At 38.8% G+C, this 21,991-nt stretch overlaps 1 protein-coding gene across 1 annotated transcript in view; it reads right to left on the bottom strand.

The window, feature by feature from the left end:
* Positions 1–21,991, bottom strand: part of PDE11A (phosphodiesterase 11A) — a 415,084-nt gene that overhangs the window by 180,828 nt on the left and 212,265 nt on the right. Inside the window, exons 6-7 of the mRNA XM_060152569.1 lie at positions 15,804–15,936; positions 539–614 (exon numbers count right to left, since the gene is read on the bottom strand). Coding sequence (XP_060008552.1) covers positions 539–614; positions 15,804–15,936 — 209 coding nt within the window. The remainder of the gene's footprint in view (positions 1–538; positions 615–15,803; positions 15,937–21,991) is intronic.

The following is a 21,991-nucleotide window of genomic DNA, read 5'->3' as shown; positions in this document are numbered from 1 at the left end:
TGGAAACTGCTTTGGTCCACAATTCCCTTATTCAGGAATTGGACCTATTTTAGAACCATCCAGGCAGAAAGACACATGTACAGTATATGCCTAAAAATGCACGTCCTTTCTTCCTTTGCATTTACTCCACGTGTAAAAGCATAGATGTAAATATATAGATGTACTAGGAGTTAAGAAGCCCGAGTTTTACTTGGGACTCTGCTACTAACTCACTTTGTGACCTTATGCAAGTCTTTTCTCTCTCTTTGGGCCTCAGTTTCCACAGAGTAAGATAAAAGAGTTCAGTTAGCTGCTTTCTGAAATCCCCTTCAACTTCAAAACGATTGGTTCTTATTTAAAGGCATAAATATTTGTTCATTGTCCTGATTAACACTGATTCATCAGGAGTCTTCACTTATGAGATTACACAAGAGTATGAGACATAAGTTGATGAGTCCTGGACATAAAAAGGGGAACATTTTAAAAAGAGATGGATGTATTTTAAAGTAAATTGTACTTCTTTATAAAAGAAGTTTGAACTATTTAGGTAATGTCTTACCAATTATTTGGTGGTTGCTATTCCAAATAGGTACGCAGAGAACCGATCTTATGTGAAAACCAGATATCTGTTCAGCCTAGGATAAAAGAAATTAACTAAAATTAAATATTATCTACCCATTTCTGACATATAGCTTACCACTCTTCATAACAGATATTTAAAAATAACTTTTAAAAAGACATATTATAATCTAATTGTAATGCATATACTCACCTGTCTCTTTTCATTTAAAACATCACAATGCACATCCCAAGGAAATCATGCCCTAACCAAATATGAATCAACCAATAAACCCTACAGCCGCACTACCTCTCCCAATCCCTGCACCCACATAAAGCTGAATGTAAAACTATCTTGATCACAATCACACCACCAGACAAGAATTCTGGCAACTGTTTCTGCTCTGAGTATTTAAAGCATTTTAATTAAACCAGTGTTCAATATTTCTCTTTGAGCACATCTTTTAGTAAAAAAATTGAGTCTATAATGCTGTTATATGTGTATTTACTTTTTAAAAATTTATTGAAGTATAGTTGATTTACAATGTTGTGTTAATTTCTGCTGTATAGCAAGGTGATTCAGTTATACATATGTATACATTCTTTTTTCTAAGATTCTTTTCCATTCTGGTTTATCACAGGATACTGAATATAGTTCCCTGTGCTATACAGTAGGACCTTGTTGTTTATCCATGTATTTACTTTTAATATTCTATATTTCTAACATTACTGATTTATTACATACGTTACAAAATCATATAAAAATAAAAGTCACGAAAGATAAGATAAGATAAGGGTTCAGCAATCTTTCTGTACCCTAACAGATTGTCAGGAGATGATATATATGAAATACAAAAGTATAATTATCAGCATCAGACAAATGTCATTCAGTGACAAGCTCCACTTAACATTAAAACCAATGATCCATATTTGAATTGCTAGATAACAGCTACTAAAGACTGAAAGGGTGTTAGTGAATTGATATGACCTTGGTTTCTAGTGAGAAAGGTCAACCTGTCATCCCAATCCAATCAGAGAAAAAATAAAACACTAAGGTTCTAGATTATGGTTATTGGGATAAAAGATTTTTTATATTTTAAAACATTTACTGTAGAAGTTAAGAGCTACATATTTGTTGAAGTTGGAAGTTAATTTATACACCTAAATTTTATATTTGGATTTTTATATTTGGATTTTTTTTTTTTGTTTTCCTCTGAGGAATTAATTTTTCAGATATCTTTTACTCTTGATACCAGTATATTAGTTTGTTTTTTAAAGTAATTTTTTGATCTTTTCCTTGAAATCTTTCCCTATTCCTAGCTCATGAAGATATTCTCCTATTATTTCCCTAGAATCTTTATTGTTTTAACTGTTACTTTTAGATTTACAATCCAACTGAAAATAATTTTTGAGTATAGTGTGAGCTAGGAGTCAAGATTCTTTTTTTTTTTTTTTCCTTGGTGGATATCCAACTGGACCAGAACTAATTCTGTGGGGCAGGGGAAATGCCTCTCCCCACCACTATCTGGTACCACTTTTTTCATTAATCATGTGTCCATATATGTAAGGATCTGTTTCTGGACTCTGTTCTACTTCATTGATTTATGTGTCTACCCTTATACCAATACCATACTGCCGTGAATAATAAAGTCTTATAATACATCTTGGTATCTGGCGGTGTAATTTCTCCAACTTTTTCCTTCTTTAAGATTGTCTTGACCATTGTTGGCCCTTAGCATTTCCATATTAATTTTAGAATCAACTTGAAGTACACACACACACACACACACACACACACACACACACACACACACACACACTGCTGAGATTTTTATTAGGATTCTATTGAATTTATCAGTCAATTTGGGAGAAATTTGACATATTTACATCATTGAGTCTCTCAATCTATAATATCCCTCTATTTAGAGTTCTTAAAAATTTCTCTAAGCCAACTTTTATAGTTTTCTATGCAGAAGTCTTACATATAATTTGTTATATTTGTACCAGGTGTTTTAAAAGTTTGTGTTATTATAAATGGTATTATTATTTTCTAATGCTTTTAATTGACATATAGAGACATAATTGATTTTTGTATATTGAACTTGGATCCATCAATCTTGCTAAATTCAATTATTAACTTTAATATCTGTAGTGCTTTGGATTTCCTAGGCATATTATCATGTCATCTTACTCTTCAATTCTATGCCTCTTAATATGTGATTTTAGATCATATGATTTTTTTCTTTTTCCATTTGTTAAGAGCATAAATTACATCAATTGATTTTTGAGAATTCCAGAAAAAAACAAAAAAAGCCAAAAGCCTGGGCATAAATCATTCATCAATGCACTCTTTCATTATATATTTATTTACCACCTCCTATGCACCAGACACATTGCTGGGTATTAAGGATATAAAAATGAATTCAAACAGTTATTACCCTTGAGGAACTCACAGTCTAGTCAAGATAGAAGTAGCTAAGATAAAATAAGTGTCCAAGTAAAGAACGTTCAGAATACCACAGAAAAGCCAGCAACTGACTGTGTTTAGAGAAATCTGGAGCAGTTTTAGCTCCTTAAAAGTGGGTCTTCAAAGATGAGGGTGACAATGATGATGACAAGATAACATTTACTAGATGCTCACTTGATATCAGGCACCTTGTTCTGCACTTTCACATGCATTATTGCATATACTTACTCAAACAACCCTATGAAGCAGGTACTGTTAACATCTTCCCTTATCAGATAAGACCTAGAGAGACTGACTGCTTTGAAAGTGGAAAGACTGGTTCAAAGGAAGCCAATCACAAACACATCCATCAAAGTTATCTTCCAAAAGAACAAAGTGGTTTTCTTCCTCTCCCTAAGGAGAGAGTCTGAATAACAGCAATGTCAGTGAGCACAAAGAGAAGGAAGTCAATTTTAGAGAGGCCTGGGAGGTGTAATCTATAGACTTGGGCTGGCCTGAGTAGCACTAGGATGCTTGGGTGTGTTTTGTTTTGCTGAGGGTCATACACAATTGTCGGCGGTCCTGCCCCAGCACCGAGCAGTAGGCACAATTGGCTCTGCCAGCTCTTGGGACAACTGTAGCCCCTGTCTAACCTCTCCCGGGAAATCTGAAGCAGCTGAGGGTAGAGGTCACAGTGCAAGAAGAAAGGGAACATGCACTGAGTGACAGAAACAAGGAGAGAGACAGCCTGAGAGGCTTGGTGGTGACAAAAATAAACCTCAGGCTCTTTGTCAGTGAAGTAAAAGATAATTTTGCTTACCAAAAAATTAGTGTAGTTCCCCAAAAGAATTTTTGTTGTAGGGAGGTAGGAGTATGTGTTCTCCCATCCCTACAAAAGATAATATTGAGGTTCCTGGTTTGAGGAAGGGCGGTGGAGCTCCTTGAGGTGGGGAACACAGGAAGTTTGAGGGAAATGACTCCAAATTCAAGCTGACACACATTACAATTGAGAGGGCAAGGGGAAGGGAGAGTGACGAAGGAGCCCCTCGTATTAACTGTGTGGGTAAAATCACCAAGAAACAGCTCGTCCAATAAAAAGACAAAAAGGATGAAACATTGAATCTGAGGGGACACAATATTTAGGACAGGAAAAAGAAGGCAGGATGGAAAAGAACTCCAAAGCTCATATTCTTCAGCTCAGGCTTTATAGCATTCCTAATGTGTGAACACATTGCTAACAGCCTTTCTGGAAATAGATTTATTGACGTGTATCCAGAGTCTAAGAAGTACAAACACCCTTTGCCTTATCAATTTTATGTCTAGGAATTTATCCTATGGCAATTATCATAGCTATGCACAAAAGTTTACGTATAAAGGTATGAATCATAGCATTATTTATGATAATGATATATCAGAAATAACCTGAACATTCCACTGGAGGGAGTTGGTTAAGTAAATCATAGCACAGTAGAATATTATCCATTTAATTAAAATCATGCTATATAAGAATATCTGTAAACAGGGAAAATTGTAATACATTAAGTGATAGTAGTGTGGGCATCTGTGGGTGTACAAACATATATTACATACATTGGAAAATCCTGGAAAAATTATAACCATAATAGTTGCCTTTGAATTGTTTGTCCAAGGGAGTTTTTGTTTGTTTCTTTGCTTTTAAAATAAACTTTATTTTTTAAAAACAGTTTTAGGTTCATAACAAATGAGGCAAGTACAGAGAGTTCCCATATACTCTCTGCCCCAACACACGCACATCAACACCCCTCACTATCAACATCCCCCACTAGAGTGGTACATTTGTTGCAACTGATGAACCCACACTGATTCATCATTATCATTCAAAGTCCATAGTTTATATTAGGGTTCACTCTTGATGCTGTATGTTCTATGGGTTTTAACAACTTTATAATGACATGTATCCACCATTACAGCATCATACAGAGTAGTTTCACTGCCCTCAAAATCTTCTGTACACCACCTATTCATCCATCCATCCCTCTGGCAACCACTGATCCTTTTTTCATTCAGCTCTATTTAGGTATAATTGACAAAACTGTAACATATTTAAAGTGTACAACATTATGATTTGACACATGTAGACACTGTGAAAGAACTCTGCCTATGGGAGTTTTTTAAACTACTATTTCTATTTTCTAAATTTTAGATAATGAATTACTTGTACACAAGAGAAAAAGTTCTTTTCTAAATAGAATTAGAGGGGAACAACAGTGTCAAATGTTGCACAATAGTCAAACAGGATAAGCGCTGAAAATGGGCTATTGGATTTAGTAACACAGAAGGATAATTGAAGGCAAAGATAGTCAAGGGAAGAAGGAATGGGATCAGGAACAGAAGTAAAGTGGTTAGTTCTGGAGAAGAGGAAGGCCACACTGAGAGAGCAGAGCTAGAGTCTCGCACGGGCTGAGCCCAGGAGGAGGGGAGCGGTGACTGAGGATGTTGAGGGTATTTCTAAGCCATTCCCACTGTGGCTGAGGAAGGGAAGTGGGGCCAGCACTAACTGGCTATGAGCACAGGGAAGAGGGCGTGGTGACGATTAGCAAGCTTGATGAGCCCAACAAGATGGGAGAGGGGAAGAAGGAAGGATGGCAGAGTATGATGAGAGTGAATTTTCCAATTTTAAGATCATTGAGGCAATCCTCTAGTTGTCTATTTGTGGCAATGGCTGTTGTTTCTGGAAAGATAAAGATTAAAATTCATATTATTAGAGTCCCAAATATTAGACCATATGAGACTAAGCAGCCTTTCCAGGAGGCTACCATTAAAATAAATACATTATCTAGGGGTGCCTAGTTCTTTCCAATTAAAGATGCATATACTAAAAATTTTCCAAGTCTCTGTCCTCACTGGGTCTTTCCAGTTAATGGATATAATTTAAGATGGTTTACCTCATGGAGCCATCAAAACATACTTGTCATATTTTCCAGACTCTCTAAGGCAGTCAAAGGGAATGTTAAAAGAATTGGTGATAACGTAATACTACTCATTAATGTGCAATGTGTTTTCTTCCCCTAGAACGATATGTGCAACTTTAATAGTAATCTAAAGTAGTACTTTAGATTTACTTTATCCCCCAAACACCAATCTACCAGTGAGAAATTCTGGTACTAGGACAAGTGAGGGAGGAGATGTTCTGAGTCAGTCCCCTGATTTCCCTGAAACAACAAAGAGGCATTTCTTTATGCCAACCTCATCTGCACATAGGTTTCTAGAACATTGCCTACAAATGATTCCTTAAATTCCTGACGAAAGCACTCCTAAAAAATAACTGACCTTTGGACTTAGAGCCGATGCGTTGTCTTCCACTACCAATGCAGCAAAGTCTGTTCGACTCTTAGAACCATGCCCCCTATTTGTCTTCACTACCCACAGCTTCCCCATTGTACAACTTATTCAAGTCTTAGTAATCCTCCTAACTTTCCTCACCCTCCTGGTCATCTGGAAATTTTATATCCATTGTCCAATCTTCCCTACCAAATCCCATTCCCGGGAAAGGCTCTCAGCCTGGTTTACACTAAGTATCAGCAACTGAGAGATTACCGGGAGCGAGTGCATTTCAGCCCTACCTCTTAATGGTTCCATTTTCCCACATTTCCCTTTGTAACAGAAGCATAACTGATAGACCAGAAGGCGTTACAAAGAATGGAAAAGGAGCTGTCCTGTCAGGCTAGCACTCAGCATCCCAGATTGCAGAAGTGCTTTGCTGTGAAGATCTGACAGGCGAAAGGGGCTTTAATGCTCTAGGTCAAAGGATCTCAGAGCCTGAAGTCCCATTATCCTTAAGTGCTACAGGACAAGGGTAAGAATTTTTGAGTTGTCTGTAACAGGCTTTAATAAAAAAAAATTTTTTTTTAAATCAGAGAAAGAACGTCACAGGGAAGAATTGCATGGGATTGAAGAGTGACAGAATTAATATCATGATATCTTAGATTTAACTGTGTAACTCTGGGCATCAGCCCCCCATGGCAGAGGAGACCTGGGTGCTGATGGGTTTTCCGCCACTCCTGAATCTGTAACACATAGACCACCAAACCATCCATGAATAAGGCCTGCCCTACTTTTTAGTTATTTTCTGCCATTTCCCTTGCTGAACCTTTCCTATTTAAATGTTGGGTCTGATTGTTCATTTCTGTTGCAGGCAGAAAAGAAACCCTGCATGTAATGGCTCTGAAAATTCTTTCCATAACTATATAAAGGGAAGGAAATACTAAATTAAGCAACAGAATAGTATACCTTACATTGAGTAAATAATAGCTTGTTGTGCATTCGTATACTTGTTTTAAGGTGTTCTTTGATCTAGTATGAAAAAAAAGGGCAGAAAGCTTCACAGATGATGTGCTAGAGTGTAACTAATTATTGGGAGTTGAGTTCATAAGCACAATGCTGACTAAAAGCAAGGCCAGAATAATTGTTTCATGGTGAAGGTATTTGTAAATAGAGTATACACTCCAAGAAGCCACCTGACCCAATGTCAGGTCATTTGCAAATGCAGTTTATATACATGCTGTTGGGACAGTCTCAGACAAGGATATTAGTTAGAATAAAATCCAACCAACACTCCTTGCTGACGAGGGCAATAGAAAGTAATCCATCTGAATTCCCCAAAGATACAGCAAGACAAGTTAGTTTACTTAGATCTTGCATTATTTCAATTCTGGTTTTGAGTAATAGTTTATAGTTTTTAGAGGGCTCATAATAGCCTGGTAAAATATAATTTCACATAAGATATAAAAGGTCTAACATTTTAAAACTTCTTTATAATTTTGCCTAATTACAAAAACAATATACGCACTCTAGAAATTTTCAAGTCAAACCAAAATCAAAAGCTGTAATCTTGCCATCTCTAGAGATAGCAACTATTAACAGTTTGGGATAAGTTCTTCCTGATCTTTTCCTACAAATATGTAATATGTTCATACATCAATTTATAATATTCAACAATATATAATTATTCATAAATAACACACAATATATTCAACAATATTCAATAATAATGCTTATTAGATGTTAGGGATACATCAGTGAGCAAAACCAATAAAATTCTCATCTTCTTTGAGCTTACATTCTAGTGAGAGAAGGCAGATGGTAAACAATACAAAAAAATACATAAATAAACTATATGTTAGAAGGTATTAAAAATTATGGGGAAAAAATAGAGCAGGATAAAAGGGATTAGAAATACCAAGGGCACCAGACCTTACTAACAGGTAACATTTGAACGATGACTATAAAGAGGTGAGGATGTGACCCACGCAGACATTGGAGAAAGAGTATTTCATCAGAGGAGTAGCCAGTGCAAAGGCCCTGAGGTAGGTGTATGAGTGGCATGTTCTAGGAATAACAAGGAGACTGGTGTGGGTGGAGAAGTATGAATGAAGGCTGAGGATAGAAAATGAGGTGACATCGTGTAGGGCACTGTAAACCTCTGAAAGAATGGTGAGTTTGGATTTTACTCTAGTGAAGTAAGGAGACTATGAAAACTTTGTCAGCTGACTTGTGATACAACATAACTTAAAAATTTAAAACCCCTGGTATTGTATTGAGAAAAGAGTGTGGAGGGGAAGAGCGGAAGCAGAGAAGTAGATTAAGAAGCTACGGCCATGGAATGGTCCAGAGATGATGGTGGCTTGGACCTGGGTGGTAGCAGTTGAGTGGTGAGAAATGGTCAGAATTTGGATAAATTTTGCAGGTAGAGCCAATTATACTTCCTGATGAGTTAGATGCGCAACACGAGAGAATCATGCCTATAACATTTTTGGCACAAGCATTAGGAAGAACGGAGTTGCCTTAACAGAGATAGGGAAACAGAGGAGCAAGCTTAGCAGAAAAGAGATTGTAAGTTCTGTTTTGGACATGTTAAGTTTGTTGTCTATTAGAAGAATATGTGCATATATATGTATATGTACCCACATATATTATTCTATACATACTTTTAAACATTATTCTAAACATACTTCTCTATGACTTGCTTTTGTTCTTGTGGACATTTTTTCCATATCAGGACATACAGATCATCTCATGGGATATTTTGTATGGACTCAATTTTGGTCTTTATTATAGTGTTATAGGCAGAATTCTGAAGATATGGCCTCTAAGGTTGACACCTGACCACCCTTTACTTTGTACAAATCTGGTATAAGCCCCTCCCCTCGGGTGTGGGCAGGACTTGTGAATGTGATAGGACTGTCACTTCTTTGATTAGGTTATGTTATAAGGCTGTGATGGGATAGCTTCTCGTGTGTCACTCCTGACATTATGTAAGCCTCTGTGAGAGCCAACTGGAGTTTCTCCCTTTGGCTTTGAAGAAGTAAGCTGCCAAGTTGTGAGAGGGTCATATGGCTAGTAGTACCTGAGGGCAGTCTCTAGGAGCTAAGAGAGACTTTTGGCCAGCAGTCAGTAAGAAAATGGGAAGCTCAGTCTGTAACTGCAAGGAACTCAGTTCTGCCGACAACCTGAATGGGTTTTGAAAAGAATGCCAGGACCAAATGAGAACGCCACCTGGCCACCTCCTTGCTTTAGGCCTTGTGAGACCCCAGGCATCATGCCAGACTTCTGACCTACAGAAGATAATAAACAGGTGTTTGCCTTAAGCTGCTGAATTTGTAGTGATTTGTTACACAGCAACAGAAAATTAATATACATGATATTCCTGTCCGTGTCTTTAGGAGCCAAGCATGAATACCCCTACCACGGAGCAAATGACTGATTAGACTACAAAACCCACTAGCATGATATCCCATGAATGTGAGTGTTTCTTGAGCCACTATGAATAAATATAATCAGTTATATTTAGTCAGTCTTTTCTGTCTTGCATCCTTTTTGAGGACTGCAGAATCTTGTAAGAGAATTAGCATACAGTGATCTTCATAAGGCTGCAGAATGTAAACCTCAGAAATTTGGTTCTGGCTTTGTGACTATCTTATATAACCACTCTGTCATAATTTTCCACCCATAAATCAAGGAGTTTGGCCTTAAAACTATGCATGCTATCAAGCCCAGCAGGTACCTCTCTAGGAGTCAAACAGGCAGACAGAAGGCAAGTAATCACTGTGCCTCACTGCTAAATCGTTCTGTTCACCACAAGGAGGGAACACCATTAAATATTTAAAACAATCACAAAGAGAACACACAGCAGGTAAACAACTATGAATACTTGCCCCGTAGCCCTCACAGCAAGTGCCTGGGATGAGGTTTACATCACATTAAAGACACCCCTTTGTAGCTTCTATCAAAAGGAAGACCAAGGGTTTCACAACTGAGATTTCAAAATAAGGATCGTTCTCTTGCTGCATATCTTTGGGCAGAGTTTCTGAGGACTTACCAGAAGTTACCACAAGGTAGGAAAGACACAGAAATGAGAAATGCAGTTTCCACTTGGTATAGCCAAAGCAAATGTTGATGGAATAAATTCTCTCTTATTAGGCACTGGCTTTTAGCCTTATGATTTAAGGACTGGTGGGCTGCTTGGGCCTGGGCAGTATAGCCAGCCCCTAAAATCCGATCATACCTAAATGTGCTTGGGTAACCTGGCCCCTGGATGGCTGGCCAGCCACTCTCGTGAAGAGCCAGGGCAGCATATTGCTGGTCTCCGCGGGGGAGGATATGGTGAACATCTCCCCAGAGCAGCCCAAGGCCACAGGACATGCATCCAGCCTTATTCACCTTTGTAGGTAACACCTGCTATTGCTTCTCCTCTGATCAGACAGGAAAAGACCTGGCTTTCTTGAAGACCTACAAGTTATCAGATTATTGCCACCATCCCTTTTTTGCTGTCAACAGTCACCCTTTATTCCTCTCTTTGGCTAGAGACTTTCCTCTTCTTTCCTCACTGTGTCTCTGGAGGAAAAGGACATTGACATTGGCTTGTCCATGATCAAGGTCTGCTGGTCTGCAGTTCTGTGTAAAGACCTCCTCATTTAGAGAAAAGGACCTGTTTCTAGCAATCCCTCAAGAACCAAAAAACTAGTCCTCAACCAGACTAAAATCTTCACCTGACATTTATATATATATAGGACTGCAAGATTTACAAAATATTTATATAGAATTTTACTCGTTACATTATGTATGCAAGTAGTATGCCCAAGACTACCCAGCTGGTGAGTAGGGCAGCTGGGACAAAAGGATAGGTCTGCCGGACATAAATTCCTACACTTGTGTAGACAGAGGAATGACAGAGTGGTGACTGTTTTCCAGGCAGCCCCTGAGCAGCTGGTCCCCATGAGAGGCCACTCAGGGAGAGAGAACTGAATTAGGAATCAGAAAGCCCATAGTCTGTTCTGTGCCCTGTCTTGAGGAAGCTGTGTGGCCTTAGGCAAGTCACTTCAGCTCTCTGAGCCTCTGTTTCCTCACCTGTAAATGAAAGAAATCTCTAATATTTCTATTAACTGAAAGTGATATATCTACAGTATGAAACCCCAGAATAAGGCCAATCCACTTTGGGGGGCTCTATCCCAGGTCCCTGCTGTCTAATGAATTGGTGTCCTTCTTCATGTTCAGTGAAGAGAATTCAAACTGCCAGAATTAGTCACTGAGCCATTGAGAAATTTAGGATAGATGCCAGTGCTCAGGATATAGATTCATGTTGAGAAAATCTATATGAATAAATAGGAAATGCTTTGAAAAGAATTCCCCATGAAACCTCCCTGCAAATTATCATTTTTGTTAACCAGCCTCAAATTATTCAGGGAACTTAGTGAATGTAGAGAACAAAAAAGCATATAGTTTTCCCAGTGGAGATACCTATTGGAGATAATCCATTAATCCTGGATTTAAAAAAAATGATTTCCTTATATTCTATCACTGATAAACAACTACTTAGTTATGATTACTGGGAGAAATTATGGACCCATATACCAGACTCAAGAAGAGAAGACGTAAACCTTTCCAAGAAGACAGCACAATTCTAAAAGGTACCCTCTGTCTCTAGGATAACTCTAGAATTACCTTTAGTGAAAGGGTGAAGCAATTCCATTTTGTCATTGTACTTTTTTATCTTGAGGGAAATACTTAGTATGTTAATGAAAGATACTATCTGAATTGATTATCTTTATCATATCATCTACACCATCTTATATCAGGCTTGTAAGGAGAAGGTTCAAGCCTCTTAGCTTCTTGAGGGAGAGCTCTGTGGCTCAGTCTGGAGTCTGTTTCATTCATTAATTAACATAAGCAGTTGACACCTGTCACTGAGGCAAAATATTCTTGAAAAGGGAGGAAGCCTAAGCAGATAAATAATTTTGTTTTTCCTGGTGTGATACATAACACACAGACACTCACACATACACACACACAACATACACACATTTGCAGGACAAATCTATTAACTACCTATATTTAGGCAGAATTCTCTCTCTCTCTCTCACCTCCATCTGTATTGATTAATTCTTTTCCAATTTTTTCCCCCTCAGCATGAGAAGGGGAACATAAAGTAATTTTATATTTCAGTACCACACAAAGAGAACATGTAAAAATCATGGTATATTGCATCTTCAGATTTGCATTTAAAATCTGGTATTAGTTGTGTGGAAGATTGGAAGCATTTTAGGTGGAAGGTCAAGAAATAATGATGGTCTAGGTACTAGGGAAGAAAGTGACTTCACAAAATGGTCACTGCTTAAACTACCACAGTTTACTGTCTTCAGACATCATTGCCTCTAACCACTGGATCAGGGCATGAAATTTTTATGCTCAGTCCCATAGAATTAACTGTTGCATTTTTGCTCGAGAGCCCACAACATTCTTTTTACAGATGAGCGGGCAGGCTGTCTTACTGGGATGGAGGAGTGTGTGGAGGAAGACATAAAATGGCTATATCGCTAATCAGGAAGAGATGTGGTAGGAGTCTGCCTGTAGACATAAGGATATAGGCTATTCAGGCTCACTATATTGTATCAGCAAGAAGTATTCTTGAGACATATACTGTTTTTCATAAGAAAAAAAGTAATGATTGGTCAAGAACTTTTTATTCCCTGTTAAAGGTGAAGATACCTGTAGCCTATGACCCAGCATGTCACTCTCCTAGGTACAGACACTACAAAAACTCTTGCACATGTGCACTTGGAGACATGGACAAGAGTGTCCTTGGCAGTTATGCATGTAACAGCAAAACACTGAATCCAAATGTCCATCAACTCTGCAGTGGATAAAGTGACACATTCATACAATGTAATACTTAGAAGCCCTAAAAATAAATGAATGAATTACAAATGCACATGACTCAGGAATTTATGTTGAATGAACAAGCAAGCCACAAAAGAAGATATACAGTATAATTCAACTTATATAAAGTTCAGAGACATGCAAAATGTAAAATATGTAATAATATGTAAAAAATGTAATAATATATTTGGCAGGGATTCAAACATATGTGATGAAACTATATATAAAAGCAAAGGAATGTTAAATTTAAATTAGGATAGTGTGTGGGAAATAAAGGAGACTGGATTAAGGAAGATCAGTACAAGGATTCAAAGGTAATGATTGTATTCTTTTTCTTAAACTGGGTGGTGGGTGTTTATCATGTTTTGTTACACTTTTGCATATGTCTTATGAACCAACTTTTAAAATGGTGTAAATTTGTTGACTCTTTTTGCTACCCCAGAATTTGACTTTATGGCCCAAAGCTCAGAGCAGAATAATAGCAAGCCATACCAAATTTAGCACTATAATTTGGGGTAGGAATCGACCATCATCTCTTAACCTCTAATCTAATACGTTGACTTTGTAACAATGAATTGGCAATTAATGATTTTTTTCTGCATAGCTAGTCTTTCAGTTTGTTCAGCTGTTACTGATGTTAGTAATAGAATACTGAGAACATTTCTTCATAAAAGTGTATGTTTAGAAGTCTTTTCTTCAGTATCCTCTCTCTAAAGTCAAGAAGGAAAGAAACATAGCAAAAGGCAAAACTTCATAACATCAATCCTAACCCAATTATAATGTTAATGCATATAAATATTGACACCTATAAATCATTTCTGCTCTGCTAGTCACAGAACCAAGGATGATGGTATTCTTCCTTACAGGAGGAGAACTAAAGAAGTTCTGGACTGTGTACTTTCCCAAGAAGGGTATCTCAAAGCTCAGAAATACTGCATCAGAACTGACAAGAGCTAGAGGCTGGTTAGCACTGGGGCAGCTAAGAGAGCACACTGGAGAGACACCCAACTCAGAAAGGGAGTTCATGAAAGGATGTCCAAGATACAGGCATCTCCACTTGATGTTGAAGAATGAAGAGAAAATACGTAGAGGATGTAGCCTGGGGAAAGAGAATTCCAGGCAGCCACAGAGATGTGGTAAATTTCACGAATTTAAGCTTTCCATGCAGACATCTGCAAAGATCTGAATGAAGTTATAAATTTGACTTGGATTCCAGCCTCCCAACCATTGCTGTGTCCCACCCCAGACATTGGAGACAGCACAGGGCAGGATTCAGAGGCAGAGCTTTGGAGTCTGAGAGACTAGGACTGAATCCTTGTCTGTCTCCAGAGTCGTAGACCAGCTCTCATTTCTGATTAAATGTTCAGTTATTATTACTGATCTAACCTTTGTTCTGAAGCCAGTGTGATCTTTCTAAAGTATAACTCCTGCTTCTCCCCCATTTGCAACTCAACTAGTGTTTCCCCATTGCCCAAGATAAATACTCAAACTTCTTAACAGGGCTTTCAAAGCCTTTGGGCGATCTGCCCCCTACTTCACTCCCCCACCTCATCAACCTGGCCCTCCAGCTACATTAACTCATCTCCATTCCCAGACTCCTCATGCTCTCTCAGCCTTGCCTGGAACACACCACTGTCCTCACTGCAACACTCCTGTTACTCTTCAGACCTTAGCTTTGTAATGTAGTAATTTAATCTTGCAATTTATTGAATACACACCACACACACATATGGGTGCACACACACCCGTAGAGACATTTTATAAATTAATGTAAATTCATCTGGATGCTACTCTATACCACCTTAAAAGTTAGGCTTCTGCCAAGTCAGAATCTATATTAATATATTCTGTACATCAGCACAATGTGCCTACATAATTAACATTAAACAGTAACAGAAGCCAACGTACTCTTTCTTGGGAGCAATCTTATAAAATATGGTAACTGTACTAACATCTATCGGGAAATAACTATGTTATATACACATTTTTATTATTAACCATTTCATAGTTTAATATAAACTATGTTTAATAAAAAATGTGCATGAGTATACTTAATGCATGGGTTTACTTATATGTTTAATACAAAATGCCCCCAATCATAAAAGAGCATCAGACTAGAGGACTAAAGAATGTCTTTAGCAGTTATGTGTGTAACAGTGAAACACTGAATCCAAATTTCCATCGATACTACAGTGGATAAAAAAAGTGACACTTATTCATACAATGGAATACTTTGCAGCAGTGAAAATAAATGAATGAATTACAAATTCATGTGACTTAGGAACATATATTGAATGGAAAAGCAAGTCACAGAAGAATACGTACAGTATAATTCAGTTTATATAAAGTTCAGAAACATGTACAATATAATTGGCAGGGATTCAAACATATGCAATTAAACTATATAGCCATTTTGCCACAAATCAGTGTAGAGAGAGGAAGCTTTCCTGTCAGCCAGCAGTAGGCGATGCTAAAACTCAGATCACAGGGGAAAGATTTAGAAGAATTGCCAGTAAATTCAGGGGTTGCTCTTGAGTTGTATAATGTCCCTTTTCTGCTTCAGCCAGCAAACCATCAACAGGGTAACAACCGAACCTTAAGACTGCAACCAGAGGCCTACTCTTACCTCGGCGTCAAAGCGGGGATCCTGGTAGGCGTCACTGATGTTTATTGGAAGGCCTGTAGAAGCTACCAGCTCAGCAACGCTGTTATTTATTAGCCAGTCGGAGTATGATGATTTCTCCATGCTTTCTTTGAAACTGTCAGAACACCAAGGCAGGCAGTAAGAAAAGAGAAAAACATCAGTTTACCTGCAAGCAAACCCTGCAAAAGTACACTCATAGCAGGATTACCTACCCTCATTAAGAAGGGGTAAGTGACCTTAATCACAGAACAATAGTGATATAGTGATTTACTTTATCCTGTAAAATAATCAACTCCATGGGTAGAAATGATAGATCCTCTATGAACAATAGTGATATAGTGATTTACTTTATCCTGTAAAATAATCAACTCCATGGGTAGAAATGATAGATCCTCTATGATCCAGAGGATAACTCTAGGTTGTATTTAGGCCCCAAAGCAGGCAGACATAAAGCAGATAACCAGGTAATGACCAAAATTGATAGGATGCCAACGCCATGGCATAATCAATTCCACTGACCTTCCTAGCTTGCACCCCCTAACTAAGCAGACCAGATGTTTGATACCAGGGAGAATTAAACCTAAGGATGGAGAAAAATCCGGAAATAAATTGAGAACTTACAAAAGTTTAAGTGTAGCAAAAGAGCACATCTAGACTCAGTGTTAGTGTTTTGTAACTATTGTTGTCGTTTCAGAGTATGTTTCTTAACAAAAACACACTTCCTACTTACAAAATCTTACTGGAAAATCTGTTTTAATTCTACCCTTAACAATAATAATTTAAAATAATCCATATTTGATTTTAACAAGGAATTTTATGTTAAATGATTTTGTGAATTTTCCTTTGTGTCACTTTCACTACAAATGTCAAATTTACAGAAATGCCATAAGAATTAGTAAGATTCCTCACTTCATCCCCCCCTTCCATCACTTCTTCCCCCCATGCCTATTGAGCACTGCCACGAGCTGTGGAAATGCAAATTTGAGCACTGTTCAAATTAACAATATCAAGGAAAATTTTCAGGGAGGATGTTAGATTTGTGGCTTGACCAGTAATTACTGAAATTATGTAAATGAATGCAAGTATACAGGGCAATGTTTTCCAAACTACATTCCAAACTACATTCAGGAACCCTGGGTTCCTGAAGATGTTAATGAGTGTACTACAGTCAGAATAATAACTCTGTTGACTTTTTAATCTAAGCTGCATTATATATAATAAAAACACTAAATGCTGTACACAGTCATTGTTATTATGCAATAATGTGCCTGTGTGGAATTTGTGCCATACTGAGAATGCCAGAAACTGACATGGAGAGGCCACCAGATGTGTGAATGAGAGGGAAGCACAGACATCATTTACCATCATGAATATATCTCATCTGTAATGACTGCTGGTCTGCGTCTGATAAATTCAACATATATTTGTGAGGTTATTCAGCCCTTATTGCATATTAAACGTTACTGGTACATAAACATATTCCCTATGGATCTCCGGCTGAAGATGGAAGTGTTAACAAAAAGCAGTCTTGAATTTCTCAGATGATGGCTAAGTCAAAGAAGGAAAAAGACTGAGAACTTCAAAGAGAAGATGAAGCCTTTATTTTCTCAAACAAACAAAGGAACAACAAAAAAGTCCACGTTTTATTTTTCTTTGCTGTATTCTACCTGTGAGAAGTGAAATTTTACATTGTGCTGTAATGAAAGCAAAATACAGGAAGAAACATAACAGTGCTCCTGATATGAGGTTCCAACTTAATGAAGTCACTTGTCAGCTTATAAAATCATTCAATGCTGATGATTTCTTGCAGTGATTAATCAAGCTATCGATTCATTCTGCGCTGCCTGTGTACCACAGGTTTTGTCTACGTCTCTTCTGTGATGAAACAATGTGGAAAATGCTGACCTGGTGTGTGGTGGGAAGAAGAGCTGTGCAGGACCCTGGGGACGAGCCAGGGAGGGAACCTGCGAAAGAAACACTGGGGTGGGGGAGGCTGAGGAGGGGTAGCCGAGAACTAAGGAAGGAAGCAGGTTTATCAACAAGTGTCAAAAACCTTTAAGTGGGTCTCAGGATGGGCAAGAGTTCAGCAAGGAGAGATTGGAAGGGTGAGGAATAAGGCACCCATGGAGGAGGAAAGAGCAGGAACAAAGGACATGAAGCAGCAGAGTACAAGGGTGTGTTCTTGGAACACGGATTAATCGCCTTGGAACACGGGATGCATACTGTGGGGAATAAGACTGAACAGGAGGTCAGAGCCCAAAGGTGGAGGCTTTGACCAAGGAGCTGAGACCTATGTTATAGGTAATGGGGAGCGATGTAAGAGTATTGAGCAGGGAAGTGACAGGACTTGAGCTGTGACCTTAGGAAACTTAATCCAGGGAGAATGAGCAAGAAGAACTGGTTAAGAGAGGCTGAAGGTGGGGAGAGGTCCTGGCAGACCAGTTAATTTGTGCAGTGGGAGGTGACGATGCTGGCCACTCAGGAGGTACTACAGACGATTCCACAGGGCTTGGTGGACAGGCAGCAGTGGCTTACATTTTGCTGCTGTATGCCTGTGGCACTATTGGCAGAAGGGAGTTGTTTAGAGGATTGGGGAGATGGAAGAAGATAATAGACATTCTGTGAGCCTGGAACACGTTATTCATTGTTGAAAACCCAGGACCAGAGCCCATATCAAGTCTTCAGGACTGAAAATACTGATACAGAGTTGGGGCTATCTTCAGGGAAGACAGGGAATGAAGACAGGGAAGATAGGGAATGGATGAGATCACTCAGGGAGAGAATATATAGGTAAATCTGTAGGGGAAGGAAGAAGAAAGGCAGTAATAAAGAGGAGAAAGAAAAAAGGGAAAACAAATTAATCATCACCCACGGTGAGTGAAGGGAAGCTGGATTCTTACCTAACTAGTTTGTTTTGCCCTCACCTAAATCCTATGAGTACAATTCTCTACATTTTACAGATCAGAAAACTGAGGCTCAGGGATGCTAAATGACTTTCCCAAGTGGAAATAGGATTTTCAGCTAAAGTGTGACTCCAAAGTGTGACTCCACTTCTGTTTACCCTGTTGCCTCTCTGGGAAGGAGTCGATGGGTAGGAATAGAGCAAGAAGAGTAGGTTTTCACTAAAAAGAAGGGAGGCCAGTCAACATTACAGAGGGTTTCAGGGAGAGGCTGCAGGTAACAAACACTTCAGCCTCAGGCTGCAGTCAAGGAAGAAGGAGGACAAAACACTGGATTTGACAATCCAGAGCTTTAGGTCCCTAATTACAGAATCCTCAAAGATGATGGTGGAAACACTTACTGAGCAGGGGCTCCTGAAAGACTCCTTCTAGATCTAGAGCTGCTCAGAATCTGGCTTAGTGCAGGCTGCACATGTACTGAAATCACTCCAAACTGTAGACAATGCAAAAGCATCAGCCCTGGGCTACAGGCACTGCTGAGGTGGTTTCTAGAAAGTATAAGCTATGGTCTCTGCCCTCGGGAGCTTGCCACCTAGTCGGGGAGGTGAGAAATAAACATGCTGACATTAAACAACGCACGACTCAAATACCCAGTTCAAATTTCAAATAAAAAATTTGTCACATGGCTGTGTTGGCTAGTTGCCAAGCCAATTGTGCCAATCATGAATGAGGAAGAAGTATAGGGAGGGAGAAACAACTTCAGGTGGGGCTAAGGCTTCAGGTGAGGCTAAGGCTTCAGAGAGGAGATGAGATTTGAACTGACCTAAAGCTGCAACAGTGCAAACAGATTTTCTGAAAACCACCCCTCCATTTCCCTCAGTTTAATCTTGCCTAGGTACATAAATTAAGGCCCAGGGGGACAGGATGGTTAGAGAGACAGGAAGGTTGATTTGTCAGTCTAAGTATTTATATCACATTCTGGCCTTTGTACCATTCAACCTTCCATGATTCTGGAATGCAGAATCATGACACTGAGTTAGAGCTTTCAAAACCTTGATCCTTTTCTTTAAAAAAAAAAAAAGGTAATTTTGTTTTATGATTAAGACTATGGGTTTCAGAGTCAGACACACTGACTTACATGACTCTCTTGCCACTTCCAAGCAAAGTACTCTCAGACAAGTTACTTACATTTCATCTGTAAAATGGGTATAATACTACTACTTAGTTATTGTGCAGATTAAGGTAATAATTTATGAAAATACTTATCATATTATCTAGCCCATAGCAAACTTTTTTTTAAGTATCAACTTTTTAACAACTTCTAAAGTAAATTCTGCATGTGACAGTACCCCTTTGGACATTTCAGCAATGTGGTGTTGTGGGTTTAATCACAAAGGAAAAGGCCCAAATTATTTCTACTTCTTGAGGGACACATCTAGCTTAAAGGATCAGTTCTTTCATAAAGGTCCTATAGGTCAACTCCTCCTGATTTACGAGGACCATTTTATTCTGTGTGGTTTACTCCCTTTGACTGACTGCTGTTGGAATAGAACATGGTAAGATCATGGACACAGCCATGTATATTATGCAGGTTCTGCCCCGTACAGGGGTGCCCTGTCAAAGGAATGAATGGGGCTGAAATCTAGCCTAGTTGCGCACATTGGTTTAGAGCTGCATCCATCTAGAGGGAGTACCTTTTTCCTAATTCTCACAGAGATGCTGAAAGGGCTGAAAATGGCTCTGCTTCAATCTCTTCTTCAACACACATGACAAATGGACATCAATATCAAACTGAATGCCTTTAGTGACAGGGAACTCATTACCTACAAAAATATTCCATGCCATTTTGTGGCAGCTCAATCTACTTTCCAATAATCACCATCTTTTGCTCCCAGTTCCATGGTTTGCAGCCACAGAGCATGGCTCTCATTAACTGACAGCCCTTGAAATATTCGACAATAATTAACATGTTCCCTATAATCCTCCACCTGAGATCATTCTTTTTAACTTATCTCCAATTCCTTCAGCTACTCCCTTTGTGGCATAGCTTCCTTATTCTCATCCCCCCAGTCCTAGATGCGTCAGAGATGGTTAATAGCCCTCTTGCATATGAAAGCCAGTCCGGAACAGTCTTGGCCATGGGGTCTGAGCAGCATAGAGGTGGGATGACCACCTCCTTCATTTTGGATCCTGTTCCCACCAATGAGGCTCAGGATTAATAGTTCCTAATAGCTCTTTTTTTAAATAGGTTTTTTTGTTTGTTTGTTTGTTTTTTGCGGTACGCGGGCCTCTCACTGCTGTGGCCTCTCCCGTTGGGGAGCACACGCTCCGGACGCGCAGGCTCAGCGGCCATGGCTCACGGGCCCAGCCGCTCCGCGGCATGTGGGATCCTCCCGGACCAGGGCACGAACCCGCGTCCCCTGCATTGGCAGGCGGACTCCCAACCACTGCGCCACCAGGGAAGCCCTTAAATAGGTTTTTGAAAGCTTAAATTAATATCCCAAATTGAATTAACCAATTTTCTAGAGCCCCCAAAATATGACCAGAGATACCAAAGGTCAATAAATTCAACACTAAGGTTTTCAATTTGAGCCATAATCAACCTAGGGAGAGTCACTACAGTTTGGAAACACATCAATAATTTGATTACTCCACAGCCTGTGAGTGCAGATGAGATCATGTCAGCTCAGTGGATCTTAGCTGCCATATGCATAACTGCAAAATAACCAGTTAGGTTATTTTAACTGTTTAAAAAGTAGACCTCCTTAAGATCAAGATTAGTTTAAAATAACAAGCAAATTGTAAAGTAATCCTTCAGCTTGTATTTTATTAGAACCAGGTTCATATGAAGATGTGGGTTTTTAAGTGAGTTTCCTGTAAAGAGCTACAGTTTGATTCCTTTTCCTCAGTGGTATCTTGCTTCCAAGTGTGAGACTCACACTGACTTCAAAGAGAATTTCATGAGCTTAAATATATTGACTGTGGAGGGATAAAAGAGAATTGCCCTATTACAGAAAACACATAGTTCCTGAAATGTGGCTGTCCCTGAAATAAGGGCCAGTGAGATAGATATAAACCTCGGGTCGACAAGGTGCAGAGCAGCATAGGAGAGAAATCGATACAAGTAAAACAAAACTAGACAAAATAAAATACCCCGGGGAGCAGGAACTTTGCCATCTTCAATTGTCTGAAAAACCTACCTTAGCTAAAGGTTCAAACACAGAAAATTGTATGAAAATAAACTTAAGACTATTTTTTAGAATTCTCAAA

Source organism: Lagenorhynchus albirostris, chromosome 6 (assembly GCF_949774975.1).
Source record: "Lagenorhynchus albirostris chromosome 6, mLagAlb1.1, whole genome shotgun sequence".
NCBI lineage: Eukaryota > Metazoa > Chordata > Mammalia > Artiodactyla > Delphinidae > Lagenorhynchus > Lagenorhynchus albirostris.
The sequence above is the reverse complement of the archived record's forward strand: the minus strand, read 5'-3'. Positions and strand labels throughout refer to the sequence as shown.